Consider the following 14,357-nt stretch of genomic DNA (forward strand, 5'->3'; position numbering starts at 1 on the left):
CCAGCCCCATGGGACAGAGCAAGAACATCCTTAACAACTTGTCGGTTAACAAGCTGTGAAAGGAGACAGACAGCCAGGAGCTGGCAGCCTGTCCCCTGGAATGAAGGACACCTTCCCTCCCTGAGCACCTCTGCTGCTGCAGAGCCCTTCTCCTTCCCTTCCTCCTGGTTCCTGCAGGCTGAGTTCCCTGTCACTGCATCAGGGCTGCAGGGAGAGCAGCTGAGGCACCTGCACTGGGTGGATCTGCTCCCTGTATCCCATCAGTCCAGCACCACTCGCTCGTGCAGCATCAGCAAAGCCATCTCGTGAAGCAGGTCCTGTTGGGAAGGGCTCTGGAGAGTCATGGAGCACAGCCACGAGCAGCCTGAGCCAGAGTGATGCCAAACCTTCTGTCACTCCACAAGCCTTTCAGCTCTGCCCTTTGCCCCCTGGTTTGGGGTGCACCAGCTGGGGGATGGCAGCTCCCCTTCCCCACTGGCAGCAGCTGCACCCCGAGGTTTGTGCTGGCAGCGTTGGCTTTGTACCCACATCTGTCCTGCAGAAGGGACATGTCCAGGTGCTGCCCATGGTCCCCAGGCTGCAGAGGGGCTCATCCACATGCTTGTCCTGCTGAGGGCAGAGGGCTGGGTGCTGTTGGGGTACCAGTGTCCCCTTGTCCCTCCCGTGACTGGGACCAGAGCAGCGACAGGCACGTCCACACCTTGCAGATCACCCTGGCAAACCAAGTGCTGAAAGACACAACCCTCACCACCACATCCAGCAATTTCATACCCCTGACAAGAGTGTAAATCCATCCTGATGGACTGGAAAATTGGAAAGCCAGTGCTCACGCCGTGTTTCCTACAGACATCTCTGAGCTCCTGAAAGATGCACTCGGTGGCAGCCCCGGTTCCAGCCGTGTCGCTCACGTCATGCTAATTAAAATAGAGCCTGTGTTTTGTAACAGGATTTCCTTGGAGCCTATTTTACTGCTCAGTAACCACTTTCAAATATTTGAAAAATAAAATCGCATCAAGTAAATAACTTTCGGATTGCTCACAGAAGGTTACTCTGGTTTCTGGTTTTTTGTTCCCAAAACCCACTGGAAGCAGCTGCGCTCATCGCAGTGACAGAGGATGGAAAATACACAGATTTCTGAGGCTGCTTGTAGTCTACATCAAAAGCTGTGTGTTATTTAATCAGACAAAGCCCATTTCATTAAAAAAAAAACAACTGTCTGTACAAAATGGGATAACAAAGCACCCCAGCTCTTGGCACTGACCTGGAATACCCAGGGAACATCTCTGCCCGCTGGCAGGATGGGCCATGCTCACACCAGCCTGTTTTGATGCCCACATTACCTGTCCAGCAATGCCCTGGCACTCCTCTGCCTCATCCATCACTTATTATCATCCACTGTCTCCTGAACCCAGCACCACCTGACTTCCCAGGGATGGATCACACACTTCCCCTCTTACATGGTTTGCTATTCCAAGATCTCTGCTGCCGTTCTGGATGCCAAGGGAGCACATTCAGCTGACTCGGTGCAGCCTAGCTCCTCAGCCTAAATCCTGCTACCAGATTCCTCAGTGAAGGAGAAGTTAAAAATGTACAGATAGGAAATGTCTGTGACACTGTGACATCCACAAAACTGCGCTTGAAATGGCATCTCTGTATATTCATAATGGCAAAAAAATACCGGAGGAGCAGAGGGCTGAGAGACACTAATTTCATTTACTCCTGATCCAGCCTCTCCTCATCCTTTCTGGCAAGGAGGAGAGAAGGAAGAGGAGCCATTTGCCATGGCCTTTGATAGCTCTCCATCAGACAAGCCCCATTCCTGTTATCTGTGCCGGCAGCCTGGCTCTGTGCTGTTATCTCGTTGCTCGGGGTGCTGCCGCCAGAGCTCACCGCGCACTTGTTGCAGCCCTCGCCGAGTTCAAGCTCGGTTTTCCTTCCTGCCGGACACACCTGGTCCTCTGGAAACAGTCTCCCGTGGTGCTGTGCTCACCACAGAGCCAGGAGCACCTCTGTCATTGTTATTAGGCTGTGGCAGCCACGCCAGGAGTCCCCCAATGCCTCGAAGAAGAGAAGGGAGGGTGCAGAATTTGGGGGTGCAGAGGATCCCCAAGTTCAGCGCCCCCAGCTGCATTTCTGCTCCTGACACCACAGCCTCAGGCAGGGTTTGCTGGTCTCATCACAGCCTATACTGGACACCCCAAATACATATAAAAACCTTGGATCTCCCAGAGGTTCAGCCGTGCCCCTTCCAGGGGCAGCACGGGCAGAGCTCCCCTCTCTGCACTCACCCCCTGTGTTTGCCCACTGCATCATCCCAGGGTACAAACCAATGCCCCCGGGGGTGCCCACGTTCCTGGGATGCTGCTGCTCCAGCACAGTGCCCGGAGCCTCCTGGCACAGGTCCCTGTGCAGGGACGTGCCTCTGCTGCCGGCTCGGCTCTGCTCTGCGCCGGTGGGTGGGTGCGAGCGGATGCCGAGAGCAGAGGAGAGGCTTTCACACCTCCTCTCTGGTGATCTAAATGGCTTCACCAGTGCAAAGCACCCAAAGCCACCAGCCAAGCACCCCATGGGTGCAAGTCATGTGAAAATGTTTTTTTCTTGGACGCATGAACAGAAAGAGCAGCAGATGGAGCAGAGCAATCTGTCTCTGCGGGGTCTGATCCTGCTCCCCCCCAGCTGAAGAACAGCAGGATTTGCTGCTCTGGGCCACTGGCTGTGTCCCCCTCCACACAGATGGACAAGACTCCCCCCAGGCACGGGCAGAGCTGCCACGTCGCCACCGGCTCCAGGCTGTGTAGGCAGGAATTGGGATTTTACTGCAATAATTCACCAAACCTTGTAAAGGGTCAACAATTTATCAGCTCCCTCTCTCTGCCAAGGAAAGAGGAGTTCAGCACACTGTGTTCTTCCACCATGAGATTTATGGCAGATTGTGCCAAATCTTGTTCCCGGGAGCTGGGCTGCCTGCTGATGCTCCCAGTGGGACTGGGGCAGCCCTCCTGCCTCAGCACACGAGGCAGCGAGGGAGCTGAGAGCCCTTGCTGGGCCTGGCTTTGCTTCCCAGCTCCTGCAGGCCCCCCAGGAGCCCAGGATCATCTGTTGTCACACTGGGCACCGGCAGCACAGAGCAGAGAGTTTGTGTAACACACCAGAGGAACGTGCCTCTCTTTGTGTCCCTGCTGGAACAGGATGCCAGAACTGGCAGGGACTTCACATCTGATTCCTCCACACGTACAAAGAACACAAACCCATGCAGGTGAGGGAGAAATGCCACCCTCTACATCCATTGCAGTTCTGCTGCCCAGAAAGGATGCATTCTGTAATACAATCCCTGTCTGGAGAGCCGGGTTTCACACCGAAAAGTCAAAGTCATTTAATGCAATCTGACCACGAGAGCAGGGACTGGAGTGGGCAGACAGCACCGCACAGCACTCCCCACACCAGGAGCTGGTTGTGTTTGCTATAAACACCCTGCCAGCCCCGGAGGGCAGCCTCAGGCCCCGAGCACACTGCAGCACCAGCCTCTCCCGTTCTCCCACCGAACAGCCCACACTGGGAACCCCACCCAGACACACACCGGGGCCCGGCTGCCTCGTCCTGGCATCACAGCAGTGCCGAAGGAATGGGGACAGGCACCACTTCAGTCATCTCCGAGCCCCACGCGAGTTTGTGATGACTTTGCCAAGTCACCCGCGAGTGCATCCCGGAGCCTATTCTTAGGTCTGGCACCGCGGCAGGGGGAGAGGGAGCAGGAGAACGGAGGACACCTGGAACGAACAGGGCTAAACACCCACCCTCCACGGACACCCCCTGAGCCAGACAGTGGGTCGGGAACACCAGCGGGGACGTGGAAGTGGGGGCTGGAGGGACACCGGGGGCTGGGGACACATGGAGAGCTGGGGACACACGGAGGGCGGGGGACACTCGGAGGGCTGGGGACACTCGGAAAGCGGAGGACGCGCAGAGGGCTGGTGACACTCGGAGAGCTGGGGACACTCGGAGGGCTGGGGACACACGGTGTGCTCTCCCTGCGGGAGGCAGGCGGAGGGTCCGGCACGGCTCCCGGGAGGCCGCGGCCCCGCTGGCGCTCGGCTGGCGGTGCGGACGCGGCTCCCGGAGCGCTCCCGGGATGCAGGAGCTGTCCGCCCCGCGGTGCTGAGCCCCGCCGCCGCTTCCCCGCAATGCCAGAAGTTTCATCCCGGCCCGGGCAGCAGCAGCAGAAGCGGGGGGTCCCCGATCGGGGGTGGTTCCCGCAGCCCTTCCCGCTCCCATCGCCGCCTCCCCGGATCCCCGGAGATCCCCGCAGCCCCGGCCCGCTCCGCGCCGCTGCTCCCCGCTTACCTGGGCGCGGGGCCGCGGGGGTGCCCAGCAGCAGCAGGGCGAGCAGGCACAGCCCGCGGGGCCCCGGCATCCTGCGGCGGAGGCTCCGCGCCGGGGCGAGCTGGGCGAGCCGAGCGGAGCCGATGCGATGCGAGCGGGGCCGGGCCGGGCGGGGGCGGGCGCTGCCGGCGGAGCGGTGCGGAGCGGAGCGGAGCGGAGCGGGGGCGCGGCGGAGGGCGGACCGGAGCGGAGAGGAGCGGAGAGCGCGGGGAGCGCGGAGAGAGCGGCGGGGGAGGGCGCCGGCGGCCGCCCCGGCCCCCGCGCAGCGCCGAGCGCTCCGGCCCCGCCCGCAGATCCCCCCTCCTCCCCCAGCCCCGGCCCCACCGAGCAGCCCCGGACACACAGCTGCTCGTGGTTTCCTCTGTTCTCCTCGGATTCTTCCCGCTCCGGGAGTCCCCGTGTCCCCCCAGCCCGGGCAGTGCAGGCCCCCCCATCAGCCTGTGCACAGTGTCTTGTCCCATCCCACTGCCCTTGTCCAAAGCATCCAAAGCCCCTCTCAGCATCCCAACTCTGCTCAGCACCCCACCCCCTAGACCCAAAGCCCCCCCTCGGCACTACAGGCCCTCTCACTCCCTCCTCAAACCCAGACGTTCCCTCCTTCCTGTGGGTAGGGCAGAGGTGCTCTGGGGAGGTTGACACAGGCCCCACGGCTCCCTTGGGATCAGGGATGCTCCGGGGCTTCTGGCCCTGCTGCTGGAGTGAGCAAAGCCTGGCTTGGAGGGAGCTGCAGCTGTGACCTGCCTGATCTCAGTGGGGTGGGGGCACTGAGAATACTAAAGCTCCAAGTTTGTGGGTGCTGCTTAGGGCCCCCCCGTAATGTTGGGCTGGCACCATGGTCATGGGTGAGCCCGGGGCTCCCTCAGTCCTGTGGCTAAAGAAGCAGCACACAGGTGATCCCTGCTCAGGACCTGGCTCCAAGGCTCCTCACTTCTTCCCCTGCAGGAGAACCATGGCCTGGATGGCTCCCAGGAACCCCTGCCCATCCCCTGCCCAGACCACCAGCAGGAGCAGCGAGCCCAGGGCTCCCAGCAGGCCCCTCCTGAGCTCATAGAACACACGGTGCAATTACACTGACTTTGAGAAGAACAGAAACAGAGGCTGCTTTCTCTTGAAATCCCAGACCCTGCTCTGAATTGTTTACTGTGAATCACCTCCCGGTGAGAGCGCCTGGTCCTCCCGGCCGCTCTGCCTGTCAAGTCAAATAGCAGGAGCAATGTCACAGACACACAACACCAGTGTCAAGCAGCACTGGTGTGCCCAGCCTCTCGCCTAAAGAGCCAGTTTGTCGATGCTGCCATCTGAGAAGTCCCCTTTGCGGGAGCAATCACACCGATCCCGTTACCTCAGCAACAACCATCACACTCCGGTGTCACTACCAGTGCCACCACGCAGAACCGAGTCAAGGAACTGTCCAAACAGGGGCACTGATCCTTCTGCTGCTCTCCCTGCCGGGCTCCCTCCTGCCCCGGCGCCGCTGGAAGCGGAGGCAGCAGCCCGGGGATGCTGGGGAGAGGGCAGAAGGTCATTTGCATTCCCGGTGTCACTCCGAGCCGCTGCCAGCTGGGAGCAGTTGGGCAGCAGGCTGGAGGAGAACAAAATAAGGAAGCGAGAGAAAGCAGCGAGAGGTGCAGCGTGTTATTTAACACTGTCACTCTCGTACCCAATCGGGACTTGCCTGCTCAGAGGTTTGATTTTGGTCGAACAAAGCTGCCTGCGCCGCTTCCCCTCCGCTCCAGCCCCGCTTCCCTCCCGACCTGCCGGTGCTAAAGATAAGAGTTGTCTCTCATTTAGCAGTTCTCCTTGAGTGATTCTTATTGCGCTCATCTGCATTGTAGTAAACTCCTAAGATAGCCAGATAATAACAGCAGTGCCATGGAAACAGGCAGGAAAAGAGACCAAACACTGTGTTTGTGATGCAGAAATGCCCACGAAGTGGCAAAAGTTGTTAATGATGGAGAGCTGTTCAAACAGGTTTAGAGGGTGCAGGTGGGCCCAGCTCCCACGAGATACACCCATGGTTCCAGGCCATCACACATGGGGAAGGGACCTGCTGCTGGGAATTGTGCTGCCCGGGGGTCTCACAGCAGTGTTGGGCTCCTTCCATCCCTCCAACAGGTTTGGGGGCTCAGGTGAGCTGGGAGGCAGGAGTGTGTGTAGGGAGATGGGCTGGGATGAACCACAGGATGCACCGTGGGATGCACTCCCCAGAGCTGCAGTGATTGGAATCATTTCCCTCCCGCAGTCAGTGCCGAGGGCTAATGGGCTGTGAAACCTCACCCGGAGAAACAGCGGGATGTGTGAGGAGAGAGAGCAGCAGCCTCGGTGCTCCCGGGATCTCCATGCTCCTGCTGCTTCCCAAAACACCAGAGCCCTTCTGCCTGCAGCTGGGACCTGCCATCCTGAAACCCCTGCAGCTGGACCAGCTCCTGCAACCCTGTCATGGCTGGGAATGGATGGGAATGGATGGAATGAATGGGCATGGCTGGGAATGGATGGGAATGAATGGGCATGGATGGCATGGATGGGAATGGATGGGCATGGATGGGCATGGATGGGCATGGATGGGATGGATGGGATGGATGGGAATGGATGGGCATGGATGGGATGGATGGGAATGGATGGGCATGGATGGGCATGGATGGGCATGGATGGGAATGGATGGGATGGATGGGAATGTATGGCATGGATGGCATGGATGGGAATGGATGGGCATGGATGGGATGGATGGGAATGGATGGGAATGGACGGAAATGGATGGGATGGATGGGAATGTATGGCATGGATGGGAATGGATGGGCATGGATGGGGATGGATGGGAATGGATGGGAATGGATGGGAATGGATGGGAATGGATGGGAATGGATGGGATGGATGGGAATGTATGGCATGGATGGCATGGATGGGAATGGATGGGCATGGATGGGAATGGATGGGCATGGATGGCATGGATGGGCATGGATGGGCATGGCTGCATGCACAGCCCAGCTCCATACTAGGAACAGTGCCAACAGCAGAGGGCAAAGTGTGACCTCTTGAGCTCCTTCAGCAGCACACAGAGTCAGAGATGTTTGTGTGGTCAGAAACCTGAGGTATTCAGAGAAACAAGACAAACATCTCCTGAGGCCACTTTTATGGGCATTGCTCTAATTAGCACCGTGTTCATCGGCCGTTACCTCAGACCTTTGATTAACAGTGGAGAAAATCAATAACTGCTCTAAAAACTCAGATAAGTTTCACAGCTAATTTTAATTTCACATTTTAATCTTGTATTAATGTCAATCTTAATTACCATAATTAAGTCAGATGTGACTTAGCAAGAGCAGCTCGGAGATAAGATGTTAAAGGCAGACGGTGCCTTTCTGGTGCTGCTCACTGCAATTAGGGAAGGGTCTGATGACAGGGAGCAGGGGGATCCCACAGGGAGCACTGGACCTCCACTTCTCTGTCTTTCCCAATGTCCCCAGCCTTGCCAGCTCCCTGCCTTGGGTCTGTCCCCTGCACTGCAGTGATGTCCTGGAGCCGCTCAGAGTTTTGGCAAAGAGTTGATTTTATTTCGGGTGCCTGAGCCCCCAACCCCTCACAGACACTCAGGGCTGCTCCTCAGCACTGGGGAGTGCAGGGAGGTGACAGCCCCACGGCACTGGCCCTGCCTGTGCTCTGCTTGTCACGGCAGCTGAGATCCATGAGATCCAAACTGCCCAGAAAATCAATCTCTCATTTATTTTGGTGCCGCTGCTGCAGCCGCGTTTGCTCTGCAGTTGTGCCTATTGATTGATGGCCGCCCACTCGCAGCTCCCCGTGCCCCACGGGGCAGGGGCAGCACTGCCAGGGGCTCCAGCCAGCCTGTGGAACCCTGGCACACGCTCATTCACCTGCTGGGACCCTGCAACATGTGCCCTGCAGTGGGGTGGGACAGAGTTTGTGGCACCCCCAGCACGTCACAGGCAGCTCCTGTCCCCCCTCACTGGTGCAGCCCCACATGGGAGATGGGGACAGAGGTACTGGGGGGACAGACCCAGCAGGACAGACCCCACCACTCCTGACTCCTGCCTGTCCATCCCAAAACACGCTGGGGATCTGTTGAGGATGCAGCTCTGTGGGGCTCCCATGCAGGCACAGCTCACACAGGGGACCAGCCTCCTCCCTGCAGCTTCCTTGGGAAGCTTTCACCCCTCCTCCACAGTGCCCAGGGGGGGTTCAAGGGCAGAAGGAAGTGGAAAAATAACCTCAGCTTTAGTCTTGGAAGCAGGGGTGCCCCGTAGTGCAGCTGAAAGGCAGCTCTGAGGAGCTGTGCTGGCTGGGGGCACTGCTGGTGAGTGGCAATATTGTCCAAGGGCAGAAAAGGCCTTTGTGCCTCCGAGATGGCAGAGCCACTCCAGCCTTTGGCTTTGGGAACGGGGCTGATTCCCTGCTTTGCCTTCCAAACACGGTGCTGAATGGGGGGTTTGAGCAGGAGGCCAGGCTGGGATCCAGCCCCTTTGAGCCAGTGCCAGTGGGCACAGCTGGGGGCCCGCTCAGGAGGGAAGTCCTTGTTCCTTGTCAACAGAAGAAGACTTTGCAGAGCTCAAAAATAGGCTCCCTGTTGCCCACTGGGGTTTGGAGGGGGCTGAGGGAGACAAACCCGCTGAGAGGAAGGGAGGCAGCAGCATCCCTGTGGATCTGGAGGGAAGGGACAGCCTGCCCAGGGTGCTGTGTCCCCAGCATCACCTCTGCACCCCTCAGTGTCCCAGTGTGGGCCCCAGAATGGCCCCACAGTCCCTGTGTCACATCCCAGTGAGCCATCCCCCCATGGAGAAAACTCTCCCTGTGCACCAGGACTGAAGCCTGGGAGCACCTACCTCAATTCCCCAGCCAGAAACCAGGACATTGCTTTATGCTCCATGCATAATTCATATTTCAGAGCTTAATTAACTAAAGCTCCTCATGGCAATGCCCAGAGAGGCTCCCACCAGCTCCAGGCACTTCCAGCCCCTCCAGTCCATGGCTGCCAGGCTCCTTCCCCAAGGTGTTGCTCTGGTTGCTGTATCCACATCTCACGGCTGCATTTTGATGTCCCAAAAGTTTTCAAGATTTTTCTGTTGTGATTTTCAGTTCTTTGCTCCAGCAGGATTTGCATCAGGTAAAGAGCAGCTAGTGGCTCCATCCTGACCATCCCCACAAATCCTGGAGAAATCTGCCTTCTACAAATCTGCCTTTCAGCTGGAAAATACCTGCTCTGGGGAGGCTTTCCTACCTTGTCCTCCATTCTCTGCATCCATTCCAGAGTCAGTATTCCTGCTGGTGTTTACTCATTGCATCCCATATAAATTGCAAGAGAGATTACACTGATACATAAAACAGCATTTGTAAATCCAGGAGTGCACAGAACTGTTGTCCTCTCTTGCAATTCCTCCTTGAGGAATAACAAGAAGTTTTTATGAAGTGAGGCAGAGTGCAGCATGATTTTACTGCGATCCCACTGCCTCTGGAGAGAGGGATTTCTTTGCCTCTGCATTACTCTATACTCACTGTAATCCATTAATTGTCTTCAGGAAAATGCTCTGGCTTTCTCCCAGTGTCTCTCCGTGCATTTCAGAGCCCCCTGATCCAGGCAGGAATGCCCAGGGAGGCTGGAGGTGTCTGCAGGACAGGATGAGCTGCATGCAGACCTTGGCCCTCAGCATCAACCACAGGTAAATATTTTTCATTTGTCTGGCTCAAAATAAAAATCCCCATGGGAATCATAAAAGCAGTCAGTGAGGAACTGATGCAATCAGCATTCCTCAGTGATGCTGATTGGGAATAATCCCTGACTTGTTGGAGGCACTGGAGAGAGGGGGTGAGCACCAATGGGTGGGAAGGGAAAGGAGCAGGATATAAGGGAAAAGAAGGAAATCACAGATTACAATCGGCACCAGTAACCATGGCACTGTGAAAGCCAGGCTTTGTCCAACAGCTGATTGTGATCTTTGAGGGGATGATGCATTTGAGGGAGGGAGGGAGGGAGGTATCCGATGGCTGCCGTGGGTTGCTGAGATGGATTGGATGTGGCACCAGGCACATTCTCCTGGAATCAGTGTGATGCAGTATCAGCACAGCGCATCCTGAGCGGGAATGAACTGGCTGGCTGACAGATCCCCAGCACAGACAGATGAGGAGAATCATCCTCACAAGGAGGAATTAGTAATGAGCCCGCTCAGGCCTGCCCTTTGTTCTGTCACTGCTCTGAGTTCCCCATGGCCTGCAGGCAAACATCAAATCCCTGGAGATGCTGCACAAGCTGGGATCACTGGCTGGTTATGGGAGCAGGGATGTGCAGCCACCCAGCACAGAGTCAATTATTCAGCCAAAATCACGGCAGCCACTCCCATGAACTGAAACAGGGGGTTGGAGGGTCCCAGGCACTGGAAGGTCCCTCTGCAGTGGCTCAGCTCCCACAGAGCAGAGCTGGAGGAGGGACTGGTGCTTTGCTCCCCCACAGATCTGCAGAGGCACTGGCAGCCCCACAGAGCCCACTCCTCATAGTGTGTCCTGGCCAGCAAAGCCTTGGGCCAGCAGGGCCACACCTGCACCTCCCCTGCTTTGGGCACCACTCAGAGCCCAGAATCTGTGAACTGAGTGGCACAAGGAGCAGGACAATGGCACCAACTGTGGCTGTGCTTCACAGGGGAGGTGACAACCCCTTCCCAGCCCACCCCTGTGTCCTCCCTGCTGCCCCAGGCTTGGCTTTCTCTGCAGAGGCTGCTTGCTCTCTTTGTGAGGGGAAAAAGGGATTTGTACTAAAGCTCTTTGCATGAAAAAATAAAATCCATACTGTGCTGCTTTGCTCTGCCCTGGCTCCCAAGCTGTGATGTTTCATTGATTAGCTTGTAAGAGCTTGGAGCAGAGCCCGTGCTTTGCTGGGAGCATTTCCGCAGCTCCTGCAGGTGGAAAGCCATTAACCGCCTCCAGCCTCGTCCCCCCGCCTCCTGGGAGACTTTGGGTGGAAACTTTGGGGTTGTTTTAAAAGCAAAACTCCTAAAATACAGGGCCTGGGGTCCTCACACTCTGTCCTGAGCTGGGGAATTTGGGGGGTCCCCAAATAAGGTGTCACCCCCCCAGGGCAGAGCCACTGCTTGTCCTGCAGCTCTGTGAGCTGGATACAGGGATAATTCCCGGGGATCCTACCAAAATAACAACATTTCACTCGCGCAGGGCTATTATGGAGCTGACTGGAACTCGCTGCTGCTGCGTGTGTCAGCGTGATGAGAGGCTGGCAATAAACCTGCAGCACTCCCTAAGTGCTGCTGGATAAACTCCTCTCCTGGAATAACGGTGCCTTGGCTCCCAGCACCTGCTCAGCATCCTGCCAGCAGGGATTTGTCAGGGTGGAAGGTGTGACGTGGCTCCTGGTGCTCCACACAGCCTGGCACGGGATCCAGCAGTGTTTCCTGGAGGGGCTTGTCCCTGGAGTTCTGAGCTCCAGGCAGGGTCTGGACATGGCTGTACCCAGGGGGATGCTCTGAGCATTTTGGAAGGGTGGGCAGAGATCCTGGCAAGGGATCCTGTGTTGGGTTGATGTGACCAGAAATGTGTATTCTGTCCCCATCTGTTGAAGCCGGGTGGGGCAGTGACCCTGATCTCCTTGGCACACATTATCTGCTAATGGGCCATCTTTAAACCAGCTGGGGCAATCATCTTTATGTTTCCCATGACCCACCCTTCATCCAGGAGATATCTCCTGTTAATGGGCCATTGTTAAAAACTGGGTGTGGCAGCGATTCTTATCCCTGTGGGAGATATCTCCTGTTAATGGGTCATAGTTTAAATCTGGGTGTGGCAATGACCCTTATCTCTGTGGCATACATTATCTGCTAATGGGCCATCTTTAAACCATCTGGGGCAATCATCTTTATTTTTCCCATGACCCACCCTTCATTCAGGAGGTATCTCCTGTTAATGGGCCATTGTTTAAAACTGGGTGTGGCAGCGATTCTTATCACTGTGGGATTTCTCTCCTGTTAATGGGCCATTGTTAAAAACTGGGTGTGGCAGTGACCCTGATCTCCTGGCACACATTATCTGCTAATGGGCCATCTTTAAACCAGCTGGGGCAATCATCTTTATCTTTTCCACCGCCCATTCTCCCTCCAGGAGATATCTCCTGTTAATGGGTCAGGTGTTAAAAACCAGCTGGGGCAATCATCTTTACCTTTCCCATAACCCACCCTTCGTGCAGGAGGCATCACCTGTTAATGGACCATTGTTAAAAACTGGGTGTGGCAGTAAATCTTTATCTTCCCACAGCCCATCCTCCCTCCAGGAGATATCTCCTGTTAATGGGCCATTGAGTCCCAGTGCATGACTGATAAAATTACATCATCCCACTGGGAGATGATCCACCCAGGGGGAAGAGCCAAGACTTTCCTACCCAGATAAAAACTGAGATTTGGAACACCAAAGCAGCCTTTTTCCTCTGGATTCCAGAGGAAAGCTGGATCTTTCCACATCACCACTGGACCTTCAGAGGAAAACTGCACCTTCTACAAGTTCACTGCTCCAGCTGAACCACATCTGCCACTGCAGGAGGATGCAGCCACCATTTAATGGGGCTGCTGCCAACACCTGAATTAACAAGGGGTCAGATTGGATTCTGACTTTGTCAGTGTTTTTTTAATTGTTCTTTGTAATACTGTATTTCAATTTTAATATTTTAGTAAAGAACTGTTATTCCTAATCCCCATATCTTTGCCTGAGAGCCCCTTAATTTCAAAATTATAATAATTTAGAAGGAGGGGGTTTGCATTCTCCATTTCAAAGAGAAAGGCAGACACCTGTCCTTCAAACCAGGACATATCCACAGGGATCTGGGCAGGACTTGGAGCAGCAGGAGCGAGGCTGGGGATGAGGAGGAAGAGGAAGAGGAGGAGCAGCAAGCAACACGTGTGGGGCACTGGCAGAGCTCCAGCATGGCAGTGTGTGCTTTTGCACGGTGGGAGATGCAGCACAAGCATCTCCCAAGTTTGCAGTTTCTTACATCGGGCGTGGGTGAAAAGGGCTCAGCTGGGAGCTGCCAGATGCAGCTCAAGGCAGGCCCAGAGGAGTGAGATAACAAAGGGGGTAAAAGCAAGGGTGAGGGGTGCAGGGGCAAGAGCAAGGGACAAGAGGGTGTCTGAGGGTGTAAGAGCAAGAGAGCGTGGTCTCCTTTTACAGAGTCTTAAATCTCCTTCTATGTTGAATATTCTACTCTACTAACCAATCTAGTACAAGATACAGATTCTCTAACATTTACATACAACCTATAGGAATTGCTACATTACCATGTTTTACTGCTTTCTCATCTCTAAACCTTATCTTGGACCCTTCCTCTCATGCCAGGAGGGGGTCTCTGCTGCCTTTTTGGTATGTTTGCAGCAACTGGCATTATCTTAACAAAGAGAGAAGACCTTCAGGCATTCATATTGCTGCTTTCCAGCCACTCAGTCCAACACTGCTTTCATTTCAATCTCACCTACAGTTTCTATAATCTTACATCTTTTGCTAGGCAATCATATCTATAAGGTTTTCCTGATTCATCCTTCCCAACAAGGCACCACCCCAGGGTGGCTCTGACCACAGTTCCCATCCCAACTCTAGTTCTGTGGGAGACATTTTTAGTTGCAGATAATGAGTGTGTGAGGCACTGAGTGACATAAACGTGTTCCACAGCAGCTCAGCCCTCTGTGACCCCCAGGGAGGTGCCCCTGTCCCTGTCCTGTCACCCAGAGATGGCACCAGAGCTCAGAGCTACTCAGGCTGAGAGCTGGGAGAGAGGACAAGAGCCCTGGCTGCAGGTTAAAGGAGGTCACTTTATTGCAGTCAGCACTGCTGAGATCCCTGAGCAGCCACGGGGTTAATGGAATAAGCCAGGGAAATTTGTAAATCTCTCCCTAGCACCCAGGAGTTCAGTTTTTGTTTTGTGTTTGGCACTGAAAGCAAATCCTGCTCCATTCTCCCTGACCTGGCCTTTGGGATGACAT

At 55.7% G+C, this 14,357-nt stretch overlaps 1 protein-coding gene across 1 annotated transcript in view; it reads right to left on the reverse strand.

The window, feature by feature from the left end:
• Positions 1-4,594, reverse strand: part of SEZ6L (seizure related 6 homolog like) — a 36,861-nt gene extending 32,267 nt beyond the window's left edge. Inside the window, exon 1 of the mRNA XM_079322915.1 lies at positions 4,342-4,594. Coding sequence (XP_079179041.1) covers positions 4,342-4,411 — 70 coding nt within the window. The 5' untranslated portion in view covers positions 4,412-4,594. The remainder of the gene's footprint in view (positions 1-4,341) is intronic.
• Between the last annotated feature and the right edge of the window lie 9,763 nt (positions 4,595-14,357).

Source organism: Erithacus rubecula, assembly GCF_903797595.1.
Source record: "Erithacus rubecula genome assembly, chromosome: 19".
Taxonomy (NCBI): Eukaryota; Metazoa; Chordata; class Aves; order Passeriformes; family Muscicapidae; genus Erithacus; species Erithacus rubecula.